Below are 25,936 nucleotides of genomic sequence, written 5' to 3'. Positions count from 1 at the left end.
AAAATGACAAACTTCCAGATGTTATGTTGGACCTAATAGGAAGTGTCCTGCCAATCTGAAGTTGTTAAAATGCAAGATCTGGATTTCTGTTATCGGGACAAAAACTGAAACAACATAAAATTTTAACAGCATTCATTGATAACAATAAAAGAAATCTTAGCAGGATTGGCTAGCAATAATTTAACAATAGCAAAATATAATTAATAAAATGGTTGACTAGTTGAATATTTTAGTCATCAAAATTTACTTTATAAGGATGAAAAATCTAAGAATTTATAGCCTACTAGCATTACAATTATCAAGTAATGTATCTTAATCTTCAACAGAAACCATTAACTCTTCAAAAATGACTAACTGATCAGCTTTGAAATAGAGGTTCAAATAGGAGCAGTAATTAGAATAATTAAAGTATGGATTGATGTATAAAAAGTGAATAGAGAGAACTAAAGATGAGTCATGTATATATGTATCGCTGATGGATTCAGAAGCTTTTGCATTCTGTGGTAAATAAAAAAAATTTTTTACAGTTTCTAAAGACATTCTTGGTGACATAGGCAAAGGAAATGCTGTCTTAAGAGTTTATAATTGCAAATTAAAATTGTCAGATAACCTACATCATCATATAAACTTCACCTGCTTTCAAATTGACTTTAAAACACAAATAACCCATGAGTTATTTTCATAAAATTGTAGTATTTCAAATTTTATGATAGCTAATTAGGTAGATTATTTCATTTGGAAGTATATTATATTAAGCTGAAAGTCAGTCATTCATTATTCAATAGATGCCATTTTACAATTATTAATAATTTGACATTACTATTTACATAAACTATTTGTATATAAATTTCTAAGTTGTTCTATTCTTGTTTTGAAAATATATAATACAAAAACACATTTCAATGAGAGTTAAAAGCATCATTAAATAAAATATTTTAAAATTTGTATGAAAGTTGAAACATAATGGCATCACGAGGGGATACATGTTACAGGATGACATCAAAATGACTTTCCATAAAATTTTTGTGCAGTGTTTCAGCAGAAATTCACCATTTTTTAATCAAAATCTCCAAGTAATTAATTAGTTATAACAACAAAAACAGTTTTTATGAGCCCAACTTACATGTATCAATATGCATACAATGTATATGCTCTGTGATTATTTACCCTTCTAACATGCTTTGGCCAGAGTTATCATTATTACCAAATTACAATAAAAAATATACAAAAATATTTTACATTTTACAAGTATTATATTAATATAATTACAATACAGTTATAAAAATTAAAATAAATAAATGTAAATACACGTTGTATGTGATATTATAATTTAAAGATGTAATTTTGATTTTTATAGTTGTTTATGTTAGTGGTATTACATTCATTAATAGAGGAAAATTATGATTTACAAGTAACGTTGTTATGTATAAAAAACATTACTAAGGATTCTATATGGTCTGGAACAAAGTGAGATCTATCAGGGTGATACAAACCCTAGTGACACCACTGTTGAAATACAAGAATTGTGCATATAATGCTATTTTATTTCTGTCATCATCATAATTTTATTATTACTATATTAATAAATATTGATTCCTAATGTATTTACCTTAAAATAATCAATAAGTTCTTTTGCAGTAATTTCTCTTCCATTAATTTGTTTACATTCAATATTTTCAGGTGAAAACAAATATGACATGAAGGAATTCAGCTGCACCTTAAAATCATCTGCTACATCTACATGAAAAGAGAGAGTTTTTATTTCTGATTTTGCAAATTGGAATTATACATATAAACAAATGATTAAATTAAGTAGATATCTAAATCCGTATTGCAAAGATAAAATAAATAAAAATTACAAGATGAGAGAACATTGATATTATACATTAACTATGGTAATGTAGCGTTAACCAGGGTAAGGTGACGAGATTATTTGGCAGGAAAATCTCGTCACCTTACCCTGGCAAGACTATAGCGACTCGAATGTCGACAAACTGATTAGAGTGGGTAAGATTCCCCCAGTTCGACCTTGATCGATGATATCAAAAACTTCAGCATTGACAAAAATACCCTCCAAACTTACGATTACCATTCCCCACCAGCTGACATTTACTTCAAAGATCCAGATGATCATCCCATGTTTAGGATTTACACTGATGATTCCAAGATAGGTGACGAAGTGGGTACCGCTTTTGTAGTTTACTCCGGCCACGAGCTTCACAACGCTTCCTTCCATCTAGGCACACACTGCTCAATAGCACAGGCAGACACTTTAGCTATTTATATGATCTTAATTCACATTAGGCATAAAAGGACAAAAGACACAACTTACACTCACTATCGCATTTATTCTGACAGTAGGGTAGCTTTACACAGGATTGCGAAGTCTGATGGCCACTTAAAACTTGTCCATCTCATACACCACATTCTCAGACATTTAGACAACAACATTAGAATAAATTTCCAATGGGTCCTGGGTCATGCGGGGGTTCTCGGCAATGAGACCGCTGACCATCTTGCCAAACAATCTGCAGTCATCAGTCAGTAGTATTTTCAGTTACATTCCTACCTCATACATCAACAATCACAAAGAAGCAAATCTTCATTCTCTGGCAAGACAGCTAGGACCATGTCACCACTGGTAGGCTCAGCTACACTTTCATCCCCAAGGTTGACACTACTGCAATTCTTTGCCATTTTTATCCTAGTTACACCCTCACTCAGCTACTTACAGGACAAGACAACTTTAAGCAATACTTGCATAGATTTAACCTTGGGGACAATCCACAATGTGATTGTGGTATTCAGGAGGATCAAACACCACTTCACTTAATTTTTTGCTGCAATAGGTACAGTACAATCACATTAGGGATAGTTTAATGAGATCTGCTATTCTTGAAGGGTACAACTGGCCTTGCAACCTGCACCAACTCATTCACATGTGTACAATGTTCCATTGTCTACTTGCATTCATATCCCTTAGTGGGGCTGTTGAGAGCACTAACTTCGAGGGCATGGATGGCAATTAGCTTTCTCTTGCTTTGTTTCAACTGTCGGTATATAGGTGCCTTTCATCTTTGTATTTTAATTCTTATTTCCTGTGTTCTTTTCAGTCTAAATTTGGTTAGTTTGAGTTAGTCCTAGTTGTAAGTTAGATTAGGGACTCTTAGCTTGGTTTCTGGTTAGGTTATGATAAGTTAGGTTAAATTAGATTAGGGTTGTTAGCTTTAGTCATCTGATTAGATTCATCCTAGGTTATGGTAGGTTAGTTAGTTAGTGAGTAAGTTAATATTTTAAAAAAAAATTTAAATAATAAAAAATAAATAAAAAAATAAAAAATTGGGGTCTTGCTCATTTGTCTTTTGTCGGTCCATTCGTCTTGTCTAGTTTGTCGTTGTGTTCGTTTGTTTTCACACTGTCTGTCTAGTTGTTAATAGTATTACGATTTGCACTCGTGTTCAGTTTTATTAGTGTTAAGTAGTTATAAGTCTTCCTACTAACAGCCACTTGGCACTAACTTCTACACTTAGCTATTCATGGTGACACTCAATTACTGGTGTTCACTACACTCAGGTTTTCTTTTAGACCCTTTGGGGACTATGGCCTTGCAGCCTAAAAACTGCATGCCAACATCAAATGTAGAGGGTACAGTAGCCATACGTAGGCGATTCAGAGGGATCCTACCTTTCTCTACTGTCTATCACCTCTCCCTCCTTCTTCTCCCTTCCCTTACCCTCTTTTCCACCAGCTAAACACGTTGTGTATGGCCAATGTCTTGTATGTATGTATACATTAACTATCAATAAAACTCTAAATTGTAGATTGGCAATCTTTCATTATTATTATGCCAAAGTAAAATAATGTAATGATTCAGTGTGTCAGTTTTATTTAGTAAAACAGAACCTGCATAATTTTCTAAGATCCAAGAAAAGGCATTACATTCAAATGCAAAATAATCTAATCTAACTTAACTATTTTTAAAACATTTTAAAAATATTAAAAAAAAACATTTTATAATTTATTCACAAACAAATTTAACATGAAGCTATTCATAGCTATGTTTTAATTTTATAGTTTTTTTAGTCAATAATTGCTATGGGTAATAAATAAGTATGAAAGAGTAATAAATTGGTGCTGTAAAGCATCTTTACAAATTATTCTTTTATTATGTTAGCCAATGTTACATGTTATGAATATATGTGATCTCATAAAGCTTGATGCTTCATCTGTGAGTGATGTGATTAACAAATTTCTATTAAATCTACACATAATAATAAGAGAAATTTTGAAATAGTCATACAGCAGATATGTATGATAAATATATTAATAAGAATAAAAATGCAAAAAAAGTTTGCTTAGGAATGTCAATGAATTATGAATATATTTTTTACCCACTCATTTTCTTTATTCTGCGGACCTGGAACATACTTTGTGCCAATAAAATTTAGTCCACATATATACTTTGCATGTGTGCCATTGGTTGTTAATCCCTGTTCAAAATCTTATCAGAAAAATTTACAATATAGAAACTAATAAAAATAGGAATAAGTATTCTTCAACAAATAATAAAAACAGAATTAATTCATAATAATTTTTGAGGATAAAGATTACATAGGATTCTATTACAAATACTCTAACTCTACACACATCTGGCTTCATTAAAATCCATAAAAACTTTAATCCTTTTCTAAGAAACTTCTTCAGATACAGCAGTTGTAGCATAAATGTAACTTAATCTTCTAAATTTCCAAATTATTAAACACATTTATTAACCCATTTGTTTTATATTTTCGTGTATTTTTTTATTTTAGCAACTATTTTATTCTGTTGTCCAATTTAACTTAAAACGATCCATTCTGCTTACAGGAATAATGTTTATACATAAGATATCACTAATAATTGATGAAATATAGAAAATTTTCATGGTTTATATGTTTAGTTTAACTAATAATCCAAAATTCATATAAATATGCAAATACCACCTTTATAAAAGATCTCTTGTTTTACCTAATCTTTATGCAATTCATTTACTTGCAACTAAACACTTTTGTAGATGTGCAGTAATACACATAATAGTATAGATAAGTTAAGTTTTAAAGCCAATTTGTTGCCATCTTTTTACATATAAAATATACTACATTAAGAATTTATTTTTCACTATAAATATCCAATAAATTAAGTTATAATTAATAATGACTATTTATCAACAATAGAACTAATTACTTAATTAGAATTTATTGTGAAAATTTTTGGTTTTAATTTACCTTTTAAACAACCATCAAATTCGAGCTCTGTCGAAACTTTCAATCCAGGATGAGGCATTAAAAAACAGTCTATATTTTTAAAACAAGTATAGATTTGTCTTCTAAGATCTTTTAAACTAGGGTGTTGATCATTTCTTATCTTAAAAATCATAAAAATTATTTCAAAATTAAAATTTAATAAAAAATCATATTAAATTTATATTTAAATTCTTTTAGAATGTACATATTACTTGTAATCTTTTTTTTAACAACATTTCTCCACCTTTTAAACCATAATCCCATTCATAAGGATAACTCCAATCTCTTATAAGAAATAAAAGCTTCTGCAAAAGAGTTATGTTATAACAATAGAAAAAATTCAGAAATTTACTTTCAAATTTAACTTACTTGGAAAGGCTGAATGCTGGAATATTTTAGAGCTAATTTTCCATAATCCATAAATAACTAAAAAGAATTACATAATATATATACATATAATATAATATATATGTATAATATACATAATATATATATTCAACAAAAAAAGAAAATTTAAAATTCTTTAAATCACATTCATTTTATAATTAATATATAATATTCAATATTTATTAATCATATTTTACACATACAGGATCTTCCACAAAGAATGCTAGCATTTTAAATTATGTTAATTATTATCCGAGAATATTGTAATGTACATTAAAATCATTGGAAAACTCTCCAAGATTCACATTTGCCCATTACAATTTCTCAATGTTCACCTTATGTCACAAAGCCCACAAATGACCAATACGCAAATTCTTCCTATGCTTGCTACAGCATATCATTGCCACTCCTTTCACAGCAGCCATAATGAGCTTCTGCAGATTACTCGTGTTATACAATGATGGCTGATTCTGGCTTTGCGAGCTGCCGAACATAAAATGCCTTCTCTGCTGTGGCGTCACCATTTTCACTTATGGCACTTTCCAGAGGTAGTAGATGAGAAGACATCTGAATAGATGGAAGATGAACATCTATCGACCAGTGTATATTGCATACTTCTCAGATGATAATCAACATACTTATGGTAATTTAAAATGGCAGCATTTATTTTGGAAGACACTAGTTTGAAACTTAAAAGTATTATTCATTTTCCTATCTAGTCCATCTCAAAGTTTAGGCACAACCAGAAAATTCCAGTTGTTAGAAAACAAACAAAAATGAAACAAAAGAGAACTTTTTGTTTCTTGAATGAAACCGAAGAGTTAATATAATCTATATCAGAATGTACTTGTATAAATACAAGTTTTATAACAGCTTTTATAGAAAAATAACAAAATCAAGTGTCTCCAAAATTTAGATACAGTAACAGATAACGTTGTTAAAATACACAGAAACAAAAGTTACATGTTAAAACAGTATCAATTATTATTTCAGGTGTTGTACTTTTGGAACATATTACAAACTGTTCCAGAAGTACCATACCTAAGAATGGCCTAAGCAGTAGGCTAAAACAGTTATACAGCAAATAAATGTGTCTCAGCAGCAGTGTTTGGTGATGATTTTAGTAATTATTCTTTCTGCCGAATGTGGGTTTTGGTCTTTAATTAACAAGTTTTCTCAAAAATTTTCAAATTAAACAAATAAAAAATCATTGATATAATATTATTTCATTTTCTAAATAATCTTGTGCATTAAATTCAAAAATTAGCAAAAGTTTAATTAAATAGTTACACATTTTTCTCACTTTGATTAAATTATATTAAGCTAATTAATTGAGAACTTATAACTTCTCAATTTGTACTTCATATCACAAATAATTTTGTTAAAAATATATAATTTTCTAATACAATGAAAATACTGTACTTGCAGTTGCTGTAAATCATCTTCTCGTATATTCTGCATCAGATTGTAAATCTAAAAATAGAAACAAAACACCAGTTATTCAAAACTTTATATAAAAAGATATTTCTTTGCACATAAATGAAAAATACAGTGAAACTCAGCTATAATGAGCACTAGGACACTGGCAAGAGTTTCTCATTATAACCATTACTCATTATATCTGTAAAGAGCAGTGATGTAACTAGAGGGTGAATGGGTGACTGCTTCAGACGCAAACATGTAAGGGGCGTATTGCGGGTGGAAAAATTTGCAGCTATGCCACTGATAACACTGCATAACAATGAAAATGTTTCGGGCTCAAAATTAGCATAGTCTTGTGTATTTCCATCTGCTGAATTCAAAAATCACCATAAAAAGGACCAATTAGCTCTTGCTTTGGAGATACAGTGACATGTCATTTTTTTAGGGTCTACATTTGCATTTTGGAGAAAATTTATTTTTTGAGAGTTGTCACACCTCTCAACTGATATAGCACAACATTCTCCATATGTTTGTAGGTTATAAACGTAATAAATGTAGCCATGACTCTGAGTTTAATATTGCTTCTGTTTTTCTTTTTACAGAACTCCTGGTTTTGGAGTGCTTTTAAAGTGTAATACTGGTTATACCCAAATGCCATGAAAATGTGTAAATTTAGTGAACAATTTTTGTTATATTTGTAGTGAAATGACATTTTCGTCACAGAAAGCAATCTGACGCCTCTTGTGAAGACTGACTATCAGCATTATTTTGGTATGAAGTAGGGGACCAGAATAAGTCATGGGCTCCACATATATGTTGCAACTTTTGTTCAGTTATACTACAAGAATGGCTGAAAAATAAAAAATGATCTATGGCTTTTGCTGTGCCTATGGTTTGGCAGGAGCCTAACCATACAGATAACTGCTATTTCTGCTTGTCTCCAGCTATAATGGCAGGATTGTCAATGAAGAAAAAAGGAATAGTTCAATACCTAAATCTTGCATCTGCTATTTGACCTATTCCACATTCAGATAGTTTACCAGTTCCTACTCCATCCCAACATTATGAGCTTGAAGTAGAAACTGTGGGAGAAGAAGAACCCAACAAGCCTTCCACATTCCATGACCCTAAATTTGAGGTAAAAGACGATACACCACACAGACGGAGTCAAGCAGAATTGAGTAATCTCATTCGAGACCTAGACTTGTCAAAAAATAAGGCAGAACTTTTAGGGTTAAGACTTCAGCAATGGAATCTTCTCCATTGCTGTAGTCTGCTGGTCTGTATAGGAATGCACCAGAACTCACTCACAAGAGGCAAGCCAAAAGAAAACGATCTCATGAAGTCACCACATGATTCTCTTTACACCAAACCACCTGCCAGATATTCTTCCATCAATTTAGAATTCTTAGAATGTAACTGTAATTTAAAAAAAATTCAAAAGCACTTTCAATGTTGTAAGCATATGTAATTAAAGTGTATCGTTTTCTCTTAAGCAGTTAAAATCACATTCTGCCACCTATTGTGTATCACAGAAACTAGAGCTAATAAAAATTTTCCTTTGTCATATTCGATTTTCTCATCCCAAAATTAGTAAGATTTCACTCATGAAATAAAGGAAACATTCAAAAACATTTTTTTTGTTGTGCAGTGTAATTAGCAAAATCTATCTTTTAATTTTTAATTCTAAATAAGTTAATTAAAAAATATATATATATATGTAACTACATTATACTGTATTTTTATTAATAGTTATATAAACTACAACATAATTAATATTAAGCAATTTACTTTTTTGTAATTAAAGATAATACCAATTAATAATATGCCTGATTTCAGTTAGTCTTTTTATCTAAAAATCTTAAAATTGATGATTGCTTTATTTTTTCCATGATGTCAATACTATTGAAGACGACAAAGAAAACGTTCTAACATTTCAACATGTTTAACACTATGTTTGTAGTCACGATTAGGTAAACTGGAAGAGTAGGCTGGAAGCTAGGCATGGTCTCCAAAAAAAAAAAAGTTAAGTGATAAATAGACATGTAATCAATGTAGGTTGTAAAACTAATTATCCAGTGGTCATAAACCTAAGAAACCTTTCAGTTTTATCTCTTCCGAGAATTTGAACAATTAAGAATGTTGTGTGTTTGCACAGCTACCAAAAATTTTCTTGGTATATCTGTGGAGTATGTTCATTATAACTGTGAAAAAATGTATGGAAACACACACAAATTAAAATTGTTACAGAGTTTTGCTTGTTATAACTATGAACTCATAATATCTGTGTTCATTATAATCAAGTTTGACTATTTCATGCAAGGACTTCCATGCCATAGGTAAGGTGTCAGCATCCCTATGATTAATATAAACTAGCATTACCCACTGTATTTATTATTGAAGTAATCTTTTGTTAACTCTAATTACAAGTGAATTTTAATAACGAAAATTTTATATTATATAAACTTCACTTACATGCAAAATACTTTTTACAATAATAGAGTATAACATATATAATGGCACGTTATATGTACCGGTATCATTATATACTCTATATACATTACATATATAATGTGTCATTACATAATGTATAATATAGTATACTTTGTTTTACAACCATTCACTTCATAATCACATATTTTTATGACTGATATAAATTTCCTATCATGACTGTATGAATGCCATATTTTTTGTTGGTCATCTCTATGTAGTATTATACTGTATTTTAAGAAACATAATCTCGTTTTGACACTGTCATTCATATTTTACATGCATAAAACAAGGACTCATCAAAGTGCTATATTGTAAAGAAATACAGTATTAATTTAAATTATGCTAACGAAAATAAATTGATACTATATTGATTTTCAATGAATTGAGGAAAAAAGTATAAACATCAAATAACCGAATTTTTGATTAATAGCAAGTGATCTGCTGAATTGTATTGAACTATATTAGATTTGATTAAGATCCAGGTAACATAATTGACAACACGTCCACAAGGTAGGTGAGAGTTGTGGATTCAAGTCCTGCTCCAGACTAATTTTTTTCTTCCAGAACTTTCTAAATTAAATTTTAAATAATAATTTATTTATATTTATAAAATTTATTACAAGATAGAAATTTAACTACCTCTTCAAAGCAAAATTACTCTATATATAATTATTAAATGCGGCCATAATATAGCCCAATACAATCTGTCAATTTGACAGCTTTGACTGTACCCTGTTTCTCCAAAAATAAGACAGTGTCTTATATTAATTTTTGCTCCCAAAGATGTGCTAGGTCTTATTTTCAGGGGATGTCTTATTTTTCCATATGGTATGGCAGCTTCCAGCCACCAGGGCAGCTTACCACAGCACACTTGTACAGCACAGCAGGGACAGCATACGGTATGGTGGCAGACGATGGGTCTCTTGGTGCCTTGCCTGCACATTTACAAATGATGGCCGCAGAAGGGAACATCAGGGTTGGTGGTAGGTCTTCACGTCTTGCATGCAGCTGCTCTGCAACAGGCAGTGAAGGTAGGGGATAAAGGCAGCAGGCTAAAAAAAATTCACAGCTGCATGCTCTGATGTTCTGTTCGGCGAGCATGCTTCCAAACAAAAACTTTGCTAGGTCTTACTTTTCAGGGAGGCCTTATATTTAGCAATTCAGCAAAACCTCTACTAGGTCTTATTTTCAGGAGATGTCTTATTTTCGGGGAAACACGGTAGCTATTGTTCGATAGTTATAGTTAAGGCTAGAACAACCTCAAGGCTGTTCTAATACTAAATGATGACTAGACTACAACAAAGCATTTTATTTTTATATACTGGACAAATCATAGCATGCACGAATTCCAAATTCTAAAATCATCCTAAATTTTTGATTTAATGATAAATTTCAGAAAATTTCAGGATCTCAATCATAAATAAATAAATTTAGAAGAATATTAATTATACACTCTGTAAATAAATACTGGGAATTGTTAAATAAAATACAAAATATTAGTTTAATCATCCAAATTTATTTTGTTACCTTCAAAATAAGCCCCATTTGATGCGATAGATACAATACACTTCTGCCAACAAATAATCCAGTCATCAAAACACTTCTTATAAATGCTTTCTGATATGATCTGCAGCTCCCTCTGCAAATTTTGTTTTATTTTTTCAATCAACTCAAAACATCTTCCACAAAGTGGTAATTTGAGTTTTAGAAAGAGGAAAAAGTCACACAGGACCATATCTGGTGAATACGGTCCTTGGTCGATGACATTTGTTGAGTTTTTGGTTAAAAATTCACATACAAGGGTGGATGTGTGAGATGACACGTTATTGTGGTGCAATATCCAAAAATTGTTCTATAAATCTGGCCTTTTCCAATGAACATTCTCTCTCAAACACCTCATAATGCTCAGATAATATTGTTTGTTGACTGTTTGTCCCTCTGGAAGAAATTCCAAGTGGACAACACCACAAGTCAAAGAAAACAGTCAACATAACATTGATTTTTGAGCAACTCTGACGTGTTTTTTTTGGTTTCGGCTCACTCTCAAAGTGCCATTCCAAAGCTTGTTGGCTGGTTTGCATGTCAAACTCATAAACCCGCATCTCATCACCTGTTATGATGTGTTTCATGAATGTAAGGTTCATGAATTGGCTCATTCAAGCATGTTTTCAGCAGCTTTTTTCTGGTACTCTTTTTGAAGAAAATTCAGCTCCTTTGAAACAAGTCATGCTGTGACATGTCTCGTGCCCAAAACATCAACTAAAATGGTGCAAATGAATTCATCAAACATGTTCACATTCTGAACCATCTCTCTCAGGCTTGAATGATGATTTTCCATCACCATTTTCTTCACTTTGTCAATGTTTTCATCAGTCGAAGATGTTGAAGGTTAACCAGAACGAGGCAAGTCTTCCATCACTTCTCGGCCATCATTAAATACTTTGTACCACTTGTATGCACATGTTTCGGGTAAAGCTGACTCACTGTAGTTTATGTAACATTTTCAATGACTCAGCACAAGAAATTTCATTGGCAACATAAAATTTGAGACAAACTCTTGGCTCGATATTTTTGTCCATATTAAAAATCACAAAGCATACTTCACGTTCAATAACAAAACCAACAGTTGTAAATAAACTGGTTGACAGATGGTGCTACAAATTCATGTGACAATTAAGTACACTAGTACCAACTTACAACAAAAAGTTTGTTTTCATATCTTTTACACAGGATTTTGAAATGGACAATTCCTGATATTTATTTGAGAGAATGTTCCAGTACATAGTAAATCTACCTAATCCATATAATCACCGAAAAAATTGATTTAAATGAAACTTGCCAAAATATATTGAAATAACTCCAAAACATCAATAAATTTCAGATATACAAGAATGAGTCAAAAATTATCTGCAATGTTGACATAACTCTTCTTACAATCTTCATACTAACCTCTGTCCTCGTTTATTTTATTGTTATGCTGTTGTGATCCTGCTGAATTTCAATCCTAATTCCTCCATTTGTCTTCCTTTTATTGCAGATAGATCATGGGTGCTCCATTAGAAGTTTGCATCAAAGAGGAACAACGAGCAGTGGTCCAGTTTTTGTGGTTGGAAGGTGTATCAGGGGCTGCAATCCATCAAAGACATTTGGCACAATATGGGAACAGTGTCTTGCCGCAACAGATCACTGCTCGTTGGACTACGAATGGATTGAAAAATTCAAAAATGGTCGCACAAGTGTTACACATGAGGAAGGAGACGAACAACCATCTACAGCCACAAATTTTTCAATCCATTCGTAGACACTTTATTGCGGCAAGACACTGTTCCCGTATTGTGCTGAAAGTCTTTGATGGATTGCGGCCCCTGATACACCTTGCGACCACAAAAACCGGACCACTGCTCGTTGTTCCTATTTGGTGCAAACTTCTAATGGAGTGCCCATGATCTATCTGCAATAAAAGGAAGACAAATGGAAGAATTAGGATCGAAATTCCATAGCAGGACCACAACAGCATAACAATAAAATAAACGAGGACAGAGGTCAGTATGAACAATGTAAGAAGAGTTATGTCGACATTACGGATAATTTTTGACTCACCCTCATATAGTATGTACAGAGTATAAGGCAGACAAGCTACTCTTGTCAAATTACTTTATATACAATTATTAAAATTTGTAATATTATAGCCCAAAAAATTCAGTAGATCTGGCTTATATAATTGGGTTAGTTGATGTAATGTTTATACAATGGAATGCATGCAACCTAATTTCACAGTCTTTAGATTTACAAAGTCTAGATAAAATAGTAAATATTTACAAAGAAAATAGAACAACAGATAATTGTATAAAAGAAATTAACAACAAGTTAGAAAAACTAATTGATAACACCGCCATAAAAACGCAAAATCCAACATATGCAGATATAGTAAAGGAATGGATACCCCCACAAAAAGAAAATAAAGCAGTTATAATAATCAATCACAAAAACGAAAATATTGACTCAGATGAAGTTAAGAAAAAAATTAAGACGGTCATTGATCCAGTAAAACTTGGAATTGGCATAAAGAATGTAAGAAAAATTAGAAATAATGGTATCTTAGTGGAAGTAGAAAATTCAAACCAGAGCGAACGACTAATTAAAGAAATTGCTAAAAATGAGGATCTTACAGCAAAAACACCGAAAAAAATCACGCCAAAGATATGTATTTATCATGTACCAGACGATATAGAGAAAGAGGAATTAATAGAGAAATTGTTCATTCAAAACGAATATATTTCAATGGCCTATAATGAAGGAGGAAACTATAATAACGAAATAAACATAAAATATAGATGGGGTAAATCCAAAAACACAAATCATTGGGTCTGTGAGGTATCCCCGAAACTACGCAAATTACTTTTGAATCAAAGAAAAATAAATATGGGTTGGGTAAGGTGCCAAATAAGAGATTACTATGACATAATTCAATGTTATAAATGCTGTCGATATGGGCATACCGCCCAAGAATGTCAATGTAATAGAAACTACTGTACACATTGTGCGTGCGATCATCGGTACAACGAATGCACAAATAAGGATAAAACCCCAAATTGCGTAAATTGCATGAAATGTAAGAATGACACACATACCCACAAAGCAATAAGTGACGAATGCCCGAAAAAGCAGAAAATAATCAGAAAAATTAAAATGAAAATTGATTATGGAAACTAGTTCTCTAAATAATAACGAAGGTATGAATCATTTGGAAAGTAAAAGTTTAAAATGCTTACAGATTAACGTAGGGAGGGGAATAAATGCTGTATCTCAAATTGTAGGTAATAAACTACAAAATCTTGATATCCTATTGATACAAGAACCGTACTGCAAAGCAAACAAACCTATGGGCTGGCCACTCAAAACACAGGTACTCTATTCGAGCAATGGGGAAACACCATGGACCATAACAATTATAAACAACAAAAATATGCAATGTATGTTGTTAACCAACTATAGTGATCAATTTATGACTACTATCGAATTAAGAAACAAAGATAAAAAATGGATAATCTGTAATATATACCTTCCAATGAAAGCAAATATCAATACTCACTTAGCAAAATTAGAACAATTGTGTACAATATACCATCAAAGCCATGCAATTATTATTGGAGGAGACAGTAATGCCCATTCGTATGTTTGGTTCGACGAAAATATGGATGACAGAGGTGACGAGTTGGAAGAATTCATAAATCATCAAAATTTATTTCTTCTAAATGAACCAAACATGCTTAGTACATTCGAAAGTACAAATGGAAGTTCTAATATAGACATAACAATTATTAATAGTATTGCACTGAATGAAGTCAAAAATTGGAAAGTAAACGATGAAATCAGCCTATCTGAACATAGATACATCACATATGAAATAGATCAAATATTTAACAATATAAGTATAAAAAAGTACAATATCAAAAAAGCCAAATGGAAAAGAATAATCGAAGAAATCAAACCACACAAACAAGAATTGGAAAACAAAAAATAAAGAACAGGCAAACGAAAAAATTACAAATCTCAAACATAATAAATAAAACAATAGATAAAAACATCCCAATTTATGAGGAAAGAAATAGAATTGTCAAATGGTGGAATACAGAACTGACCACCCTTAAAAGTAAAGTTAGGGCAAAGCGTAGACGTTATGCAAAATGCAAAGATCAAAATTTAAGAGGAAATCTCAAAGAAGACTATCTCACAGAGCAAAGGCAGTATAAACAACTTATAAAAGAGTCGAAGGAAAAAAGCTGGACAGAATTCTGTCAACAAAGTGCGAATGATCCCTGGGGATTAATATATAAAATTTCAGCTAAGAAAATAAAACAAAAGTTCCAACTAACAGAATTAAAAAATGAAAATGGAAATATCATCAGTGATATGGAGGAATGTCTAAAGATATTACTACAGGAATTTATTAAAACTGATGATAAATCTCAGGATACTCCTGAACAGAAAACATTACGTGAAGCAATACGTTTTCATACAAATGAAACACATACGCCACAATTTACTAAGGAGGAAATAACATGGATAATATCGACCTTTAAAAACGGGAAAGCACCAGGTAACGATTATATTACAATAGAAATGATTAAGATACTAAATATGAAAGATCCTGATCTTCTGCCTAAAATATACAATACTTGCTTAAATTTTGCAATCTTTCCGACACCCTGGAAGGTAGCTAAAATTCTGCCACTTTACAAAGGGAAAAATAAAGATAAATTGAAAGCTAAAAGCTACAGACCAATCTCATTGTTACCAGTAATGGGCAAGGTTCTTGACAAACTAATCGTATACCGCCTCACAACTTGGCTAAATTCTAGACAGTACCTAAACGAAAATCAATATGGATTCCAAGAAGGAAAATCGGCGGAAGATGCCATCGCTAAAGTAATTAATGATATCGAAGAAGAACGAAAACATAATAAATGGACAATAGCTCTCAGTCTAGATATAGCAGGAGCATTCGACAGTGCATGGTGGCCGCTCCTACACAAAAAATTAGAAGAAATCAATTGTCCCTGTAATATATACTCATTAATATGTGATTATTTAAATAACAGAACAGCATTCATAGAATATGCTGACATAAAAATTGAAAAAACAATGACAATGGGATGCCCACAAGGATCGTGTTCAGGCCCCACATTCTGGTCCATCCTACTAAATGACCTTTTAAATACTGAGACAATAATAGGAACGAAAATAACAGCGTTTGCGGATGATATATTGGTGGTTTGCTCAGCAAACAGTCGGATGCAAATCGAGAAAAAATGTAATAACATATTGGAGAGGATAGCGAACTGGGGAAAGAGAAACAAATTACAGTTTAATCCCGATAAAACTACGGCCATCGCGTTTACGACTTGCAAAGTGGATAAAAGAGAGCCAACGATAAAATTGCAAAACAAAAACATAAAATGTTCTAATCAAATAATATACTTAGGTATGACAATAGACAACAAATTGTCATGGAATGCCCACCTTGAATCTGTCAAAAAGAAAGTTGGCAATCTTTTTCAAGAAATTACCAAAGTGGCAAAAAAAGAATGGAGTACAGGAGGTACTGCACTAACTCAAATATACAAAGGCGTAGTGATACCAATAACTACATATGGCGCTCAAGTATGGGGAAATAGAGCAGAAATGACCTATATGAAAAGAAAGATAATAAGCTTCCAACGTAAATTTCTCCTACGAATAACAGGTGCATATAGAACCACGTCTAATGATGCATTATGTGTAATGGCAGGCCTCCTACCAATGGACTTAGAAATAAGTCAAAGGAGGGATATTCGAAAAATTTTAAAAGAAAAAATAACATATGGTGCAATACTAACAGAGAAAGACGAAATAGAATATCAAATCAAAAGATATCAACAATTGAAAAGATATGAGTGGAAAAAGATACAAATAAAAGAATATAGTCCATTAACTAAAAATAGAATTTATACGGATGGCTCGAGAACCCCAGAAGGAGTAGGAGCTGCATACATATATATATCAAATAATAGAGAACAATACAACAGGAAAATCAAACTAGATAAAAGATGCAATAACTATCAGGCAGAACTCGTAGCCTTAGAACAGGCTGTAAGCTGGATTAGCAACAACATGAAAAATATAACAATCACAATCTGTACAGATAGTCTTTCCGTATTAAAAGCATTGAATGACGACGAAAACAAACACGAACTCATCGACAACATTAGAAAATATATCTTAGCAAATAAAAACAATATATCCTTCAGCTGGGTAAAAGCACATATGGGCGACCCTGGAAACGAACGAGTAGACAGCCTAGCAAAAGAGGCAAGCAGCTCAAACATGAAAGTAGTATACAAAAAATTATCTGAAAGATATGTAAAAAAGGGAAATAAAGAACAAATATATAATAAAATGGCAAAAGAGATGGACAGAATCAACAAAAGGAAGAGAACTTTGAGTATCTACCTGATGTTCACCAGCGAATAAAAAATAAGAACTTTATAATAAATTATAAATTTACAAGATTCATGACTGCACATGGTGACTTTGCAGAGTACCACAATAGATTCCATCATAATAATGATGGCACTTGTGAAATGTGCGGAGACAAATAAAAGATGTGTCGGAGTTTCTCTGAGTGTATTAAATATGAAAATATTAGAAACGAGCTACGAACAATAAGCAATAAAGAAGGTTATACTTTGGCCAATAAAAAAAGTAGTCTTATCAATAACGTCACTCTTTATACATACTTTATAAACTTTATAAAAATATGTTATAAAACCAGAATATAATCGTCCCATATACCATCACGAAGAAGTAATGAAACGTGGAAATACGACGACAGTGCTAGTAACAATAATACAACTAACAGAAACAACAGGCAATAGTACTACAAGTACTACAAGTGTATCTAATTTTACACACAAAACGAAAAGGAAGTGATAATGAAATAAGTGGTATGAATGAGATGATATCATGAAAAACAAAATAATCTTGGAAGTACTACAAGTGCTACAAATAATAGGGAAATACGACGGAGGAGCAAGAGGAATGGTTGTACAGTGACTTAAGAAACTACACGTGAAAGTACTACAAGAAAGTGATACTTTTTGTGTTATAAGTGAAAGCTCTACAAATTAAAGTGCTAAATTGTGGAGGTACCTACTCAGTAACAGTGACAGTGATACTAGTACAGGTAAAGAAACGTTTCGATACTATAGTGGTAATATGAAAATACGATGACAATAGGAAGTGCCAACATACGACAAGCAAACATAGCGGTTATCTCTGAAACCTTAATTAAAATATCTCAAGTACTTTTAAATAAAACATAAAACATATGTAGACACTTTAATAATATCATTAACTTTAAAAAAAAAAAAAACTCCACATATATTTTACATTTTGTATTTGTATTTATTTTTATTTATAATGTTTGTAAAAAAAAGTACAAAACAGCCAACATGGAACTATAAAAAAAAATCTACATATTATGTTAATTGTTTCAATAATATGTAATTTAAATATATAAAATGTAATATGCTGAATGTAACAAAATACGAATATATGTCGGCAAAATGTAGCGGCTACGACCGCAATAGTGTATCCAACTCTCTGTAAAGCAGTGAGCGAAACAGAGAACGTCTGAAAAATAAAGTGGAGCACCAGAAGCCTGACATTCATTGCCAGGTAGAAGGTCTGCTCTATTACTATTGTAAAGTCTTTAGATTTTTCATTTTTTTAATAATTTAAATAAGTTTATTATTCATTTGTTTTCAAGCTGAAAATATAGCATAAACTTACAGTAAGTCAAGCAAGTACATATAAAAATGGAATAAAAGTTTGCATTACTGTATAAGTTTTCTCATATTCTCCTATAAATTAAAATCAATATCATTAACTTATACTTGCAGTTATATAATATTATTGTATAAATGATCAGAATAAAAATGCATTTATAATACTGTACTTCTCAGTCAAACTATACTATAGCATTTTCTTAAATATATTATTATTATTATTATTGTTACTAAAGTATTGGGTTGTTCGGAAAGTTCGTAGCGATTTTTAAGAGAAAATTCTATTTCTTTCGAGGCAAACCACTCATCAAGCCATTTCTGGACATTTTCGTAAGAATCGAAGTGGCGCTCAGCGAGCGCGTGGCCCATCGACGAAAATAAGTGATAGTCAGAAGGGGCCAGGTCTGGTGAATAAGCGGGATGGGGTAGCACCTCCCAGTCGAGTGTCTTCAAGTAGTTTTGGACCAATGTTGACGAGTGCGATGGTGCATTGTCGTGGAGGAAAATCAGCTTGTTGTGTCTTTGCTGATAATCTGGCCTTTTTTCACGCAGAGCATGATGCAATTTGATCAGTTGTTGGTAGTAGCGGTGGGCATTGACAGTTTCACCAGGTTTCAACAGCTCATAGTAGACGATACCCTGCTGATCCCACCAAACGCACAGCATCGTCTTCCGTCCAAAGCGATTTGGTCTTGGGGAAGATGTTGATGGTTTTCCTGGATCAACCCACGATTTCTTGCGTTTAGGATTCTCAAAATATATCCATTTTTCGTCGCCAGTTAGAATCCGATGAAGAAACGACTTTCTTTTTTGTCTGGCGAGTAAGATTTCGCATGTGTTTTGGCGTCGCTCCATCTGCCTATCGTTCAATTCGTGCGGCACCCATTTTCCGATCTTTTGAATCTTTCCCATGGCACGTAGACGCATGGAAATAGCTGGTTGAGTAACACCCAGTTGCTCGGCAAGCATTTTTTGTGATTGGGTATCGTCCTCGTCCAAAAGAGCCTGCAATTGATGGTCTTCAACCTTCCTGGGCCGATTTTCACGCTTCTTGTCGCTCAGGTCAAAATTGCCGTCTTTGAACTGACGAAACCAATCTCTGCACGTGGTTTCCGATAAAGCACTGTCGCCATAGGCCTCCACAAGCATTCGATGAGCTTCGGCAGCCGATTTCTTCAAATTGAAGCAGAAAAGCAGAGCTTCCCGCATATGCTGTTTTTCTGGCACAAAACTAGGCATGATTAACAAAGGAAAAATGTATGATGTCGTATGAAATCGCTGATGATGTGCACGAATTAATGTTGACAAATGTCAAAGTCATCGAAAAAAAAATATGGCGTCTCCACGGTAGCTTAATACGCTTACTAACGCCATCTATTAGCAAACAGCGGATTTAAGCTTATACACCTGGTATACTTGCAGTATATAATATTATTGTATAAATGATCAGAATAAAAATGCATTTATAATACTGTACTTCTCAGTCAAACTATACTATAGCATTTTCTTAAATATATTATTATTATTATTATTGTACTAACTTTCGGAACAACAGTACTATTATCCGAATGATAAATATAAGTAAAGTAAAATGACACGTATATAAATCTAATAAGATATAATAAGCTTTAGAAAGCTTGCAAACTTCCATACATAAACAATTTTTCATTTAAATGTTTTTCTTTAAGTATCTCAAAGAATTTTCTATATTTTATTCGAGTTGGTATTTAATATTTTATTTTTTATGCATAAAAACACTCATTTTTGATATAATTTACATTTTGTGAAAAAAATAATAAGACTCATAGAACAGTGGTTCTCAAAGTGGGTGCTACCATCCCTTGTGGGTGGTGAGTAAATCTAAGGGGGCAAAAAGAAGCAAGTGGGTGACAGGGGGGCTGGAGGCAGAGTACCGAACAGTAAACATAGGCAAGGGTTGGGTCACTGACAACCTTTTTTCCTTTCTTCTATTAAAATGGGTAAGAACAAACATTGCATTTAATGGTTTCTAGATGTGGAGAACAATGTTAATAGAAAGGTTTTACTAAAAATATTTCCAAGCCTTTCTCACACAAGGAAAAATAGGTTGGGGAGTGTTGGGGTATAGATGGGGGTGTTAGGTATAAGTTTATGGAACCAAGGGGGCAGTGGCACAAGTTTGGGAATCACTGCTCCAGCATAATTATTCAATGATTTTACAATACTTTATTTTCAAATTTCTACAACAAAAACTATTGAATGAAACAAAAACAACATGAATTATTTTATTACTGTCATTAAAATTATAAAAATATATATAATTTTATTTACCTGAATAGAACTTATCATAGTACTAAGAGCAAATACTGTAGCACATTCTCTGACTGTTGAATTACTATCAAAAGTACCTTGGGTATCCATCAATAGTACTGCTACCTAATTTTAAAGTGAAAATAGCTTGATTTAACAAAAAATATAAAAAGTTTACATCAAAATTCATTTGTTTAACTCAAAAACAAACAAGATTTTCTTTATTTCAGTGATATAACCAATTCATGCATATAAGTATTGTACTGAAAAGACATCATTTACTTCTATATAAGAAAAAGAAGCCTTCTACATAAACCTTAGTTTGAAGCTGTTTCACCCAGTATTTTTAATTTTAATGTATCTTGATAGTTTTTAATTAAGATTGTTAGAATTTAAAGTACAGTAAAAACTCTTTAAGAAGACCACCTCCAAAACTTGGAAAACTGGTCATCACAAGGTACAGTCTTGTCAAAGTGGTGACAAATGTATAATGGATACAATGTGCTGTATAGACTACTGTGTGTAGCATTATCATATTGTAATACATAGTATATGTTGTATTGTAGTGTAATAGTACAGAGACTACTGTGTAGCAAACACAGTAAAAACTATTTAAAAATGCTATGAATCAATTAACATCATGTTGAAATAAAATTTATTTATTACTGTATTTTAAGAATATAAAAAGACATTTTTCTCAAAAAACTAAAAAAAATTGCACTGCATCTTATATATAAAGTTGCAATTTCCCTTAGGCATATGAATCCCTCAAATGGCCTTCTGTAGGCTACAGGTAACCTCTATCTAGCCCAACTCTTGAATAAAATTATTATTATTATTACTACAGCATTACTAATTTTAATTATTTGAAAACAGAAGTATAAATTTAGATAATATGGGATGATTATCAATTGAATGTTTATCATACACATCCAACTAAAAATGTGTATTCTACTTATTTTTTTAACCAAAACACTATAAAAAAAACTTACGACAGAGTGTCAAAGCACAGGATGGCTTAAATATACTAAATACTTTTTTCTCTTAAATATTTTGTGCAGAAATAGAGGTGTATTTTATATGCCTATGTATCTAATATGTGATGTATTACATGAAAATGTAATGTATACAGACTTAAATGTTTGATTTAAAATAATCTGGAATAGGCAATTGCTTTCTTGACTTTAACTTTTTTGTTAAGATAATGCCTTCCCATTTCTTTTCTATTCAGTCAAACATATCCTCCTTTTAGATCAGATTCCAAAATCTACTTAAATCCCACCCAAATTTGTCATCATCAATTATCATTTTATCTATCCCTATTAATGGAAAGATTAAATTCATTGGTTTTGTTATATTATTTAATGTAATAAGAATAAATAGAACATAAAAAATAAAGTATGGGATAACTTGTTGAAGATATTAACAGCAAAATATTCATACTCTCTACAATAATACTGAGTAAGAGAAAATACAGACATCGAAATTAGAAAAAGATTGAGAACTTTTACACTTAATGCAACAATGCAACATACCCAACATTGTATACTGTAAATGCCCATGGTTCTGATTTTGTTCAGGATGATGAAACTGTTGCCTAAAAGTTGGTATTTCACTGAAAGGGATTGATTATAAGTTCAGATAGTCGTTGGTCAAGTAAAGGTATGGTCAGCTTAAGAAAGGTTATGAACAATAAATCATATGAAAAAATCTGGTCACCTAAAGAGGTTTTACTGTAAATTGTTGCTAAAGCTAACTATTTGTCAGTTAATGGTTTACTAAATCTGGAAACAATTCTTTCTGTCTGTACAATTAACATAATGAATAATATTTTACATGGCAATATACAAGCAGTCATACAAAAATGTAAAGTAGGAAAAGTATTCTTGGATGGCTCCTTTTTAAATTTTTAATGTGTAAAACTACTGTTTATGTAACTTAAAATCTTTCAGAAGAGGATGCAAGGAAATATTCTCCATTTGTTTGCTCTTACACTTGGTATAGTGGCAGTAATAATTGATTAGTTTATATATATATATATATATATATATATATATTATTAATTAATAAATTTTATAATAATTAATAATATAAAAGATATAAAAGTAGTTATTTTTTTTAGATGGTGCCACGGACAATTTTATTTTAATTTTGTTCTAACATGTCTTAGTGTTTTTTGCCAGGAAAGTTATACAACTTGTTGCTAGATTTTTTAACACGTTGACTGCCATCTACGAGATGACTCGTAGTTACCGTTTCTGCCTAGGACGCCACCTACGAGTTATATCGTAGTTTGTTTCCTTGCCATATTTGTGCAGCTACGATGTAATTCGTAGTATATCAGTGTAAATATGAATAGATAGCTTCAGGGGCAAGAACAAAAAATCAAGTTTGGCTTACATGAACAGAACATTTATTAATAAATGAACAGAAAATATACATAAAAAGTTTATTCAAAATCGAAAGCAAAACAATATTTTTATTGTTTGTGATAATTTATAAAACAGAAATATAAATTTAAATGAACAGAAAATATCATAAAAAGTTTATTCAAAATCAAAAGCAAAACGATATTTTTATTGTTCGTGATAATTTTTAAAACAATCTTCTACGCAAAGGGCTGGCTTGTCTAGACAGATTGGACAGAAATAACGCGTTTCTCGGCGTTTTTTAGCTTTGGTACAAATTCGACATGGCTTTGTCGGATGTTGTTTTTTCTGAGTAGGTGGGATACTCTGTAAATAGTGAAGCTCTTGCAATTTAATTTTTTTTGAAACTGGTTGAATCTCTTCTCCAATCAACGCTTTGACGAATGCTTCTCTAAACTTTATAAGTTTTATTTTAGAAGAAGTTGCTTTTTGAAAGAGTTTTTGCGCATTATGTATATATATTTCTATAATATGTAATGCAACCTTTTTGGGCCATCTAATAGTCTTTCTTAGAGCTGTGTAGTACGATAGCATTTTTTATTTCTTTATGTTTTGCAATTTCTTGTGCAGCATACAAATTGGTTTGTTCGACCAGTAATGCAAGAAATTCTTCCGAAAAAAATAGGTCTACCAGCATTTGCACTGTAAGGTTTGTCGTATCCAATTTCAAACCAACATTTTCTTGGAAAATAAATAGTTCAGGATTTTGTTGAGTTTCTGTCCACAAATTATCGTTTGGATTTGATGTGGTTGCTTGAGACGCATCGTCATTGCCTTCAGGTTCGAGAATAGTCTCATCTTCAGGTTCGGAGACGACGTCATAATCACTGTCCTCACTTGAATCCTCAGATGGTACATAATCGCTACTGTCGTTACCATCATCACCAAAAATTTTGTCAGATTCTGAATCACTTAGATTAGTGTAGTAATCAAGTTGTTTTTTAGTCAGTGGTCTTTTCTTATCCATATTGGGATATTTATAATTTGATTATAGAAATAAATAAAAAATAACACTCTCAAAAAAGACGTAAATGTGATGTGCTCGCCTCTATATCCGATTTATTACTAATGAATTTAGACGCACATCTCCGATTGGCTGTAGCGAAGTAACAGGACGAATCGTGTCTGTGCACGAATTAACTCGTAGTTTGGCTTTAGCGAAGAGCTTTCTGTTACATAAGCCAACTACGAGATAATTCGTAATACCTTTATTTTAAGAAAAACACATTCTATATGCTTTTTGATTATTACTATGTACTCTGATTAGAGTTTTTAATAATATAATATAATTAAATTAAGTTGGCGTTTTACAACAGAATCGTGAAAAGTCACGTGGCAGTCAACGTGTTAAACATACAGTGGGTGATCGGTTAATGAACAAATTGGATAATGAACACTTTAGTGAAAGATTTTTATGTTTGGCAATGATCACATGCTCGGATAATGAACACTTCACAGAACATACAGAAAAAGAAGCGACATAAAATAGTGAATACTGATGGTCTTCCCTTGTCTCCAGGTGACAATTCGAGACTTTTTGGAGCTCTGGAGACATTGACATTAACATTCAACCTGATACTGATCAGATAGAATTCCTCCGAATTTTGAAACTCTCCATTGTAATTCCAGCTTTTTGTTTACCTTTCTGACTAATAATTTTTATAGTCTTCGCGAGACTGTCGGGTGGATACTCATTAAGTTTTGCGTCAATTTTTATTTACAAAAGGCGAGAGTTTAACTGTCCCATCGGATATTCGTTAACGTTTTAATAAAAAATTTCAAATTTCATCTGGGCCTTGCATTTAAATAATTATTTGTGCACTAGTTGATTTCCGTTCTCTGAATTTTTGTAAGTGCTTTTCTGAACTTATTATTTAAAAAAGAAACTGATAATATTATGGAGCATAAAAAGAGTGGAGTGTCAAAAACTGTGCTCACCGTAGAAACCAAACAAGAGATAATAGCCAAGGTAGAGAGTGGACAGATGTCTGATGTTGCTAGGCAGTATGGCTTGAACAGGCCTACAATAAACACAGTCTTAGCTATGAAAGATATATCAAGAAGTCTCAAGCAATTAAAGATCTTTTGAGGAAGTGGGAGGATGTCAGAACAACAGGCATCCAAATGGTATCCAAACCAGAATGAGGATTAACCTCATTCTGGTTTGGATAGAGTGCCTACCAGATCAATGCCTACCACTTTTCTTCAAAAAAAAGCATGACAATTACTGACAGTTACACCCTGGTATTGACTAATACTAAAATAATATCAAAGTGCCTGGCCTAACATCCTGACTTTTAATAAG

At 31.9% G+C, this 25,936-nt stretch overlaps 1 protein-coding gene across 2 annotated transcripts in view; it reads right to left on the bottom strand.

Moving 5' to 3' along the window:
* The window catches only part of LOC136978864 (atlastin-1-like), a 39,211-nt gene that overhangs the window by 10,235 nt on the left and 3,040 nt on the right, over positions 1–25,936 (bottom strand). The window contains exons 4-9 of one of the 2 annotated variants that reach the window (XM_067274681.1): positions 21,224–21,328; positions 7,092–7,142; positions 5,652–5,708; positions 5,495–5,587; positions 5,265–5,403; positions 1,610–1,737 (exon numbers count right to left, since the gene is read on the bottom strand). In XM_067274681.1, the coding sequence (XP_067130782.1) occupies positions 1,610–1,737; positions 5,265–5,403; positions 5,495–5,587; positions 5,652–5,708; positions 7,092–7,142; positions 21,224–21,328 (573 nt within the window). The remainder of the gene's footprint in view (positions 1–1,609; positions 1,738–5,264; positions 5,404–5,494; positions 5,588–5,651; positions 5,709–7,091; positions 7,143–21,223; positions 21,329–25,936) is intronic. The other variant, XM_067274682.1, reaches the window with a different exon arrangement.

This window comes from Centruroides vittatus, unplaced genomic scaffold, assembly GCF_030686945.1.
Source record: "Centruroides vittatus isolate TY-2023 unplaced genomic scaffold, ASM3068694v2 contig_559, whole genome shotgun sequence".
Classification (NCBI taxonomy): domain Eukaryota; kingdom Metazoa; phylum Arthropoda; class Arachnida; order Scorpiones; family Buthidae; genus Centruroides; species Centruroides vittatus.
The sequence above is the reverse complement of the archived record's forward strand: the minus strand, read 5'-3'. Positions and strand labels throughout refer to the sequence as shown.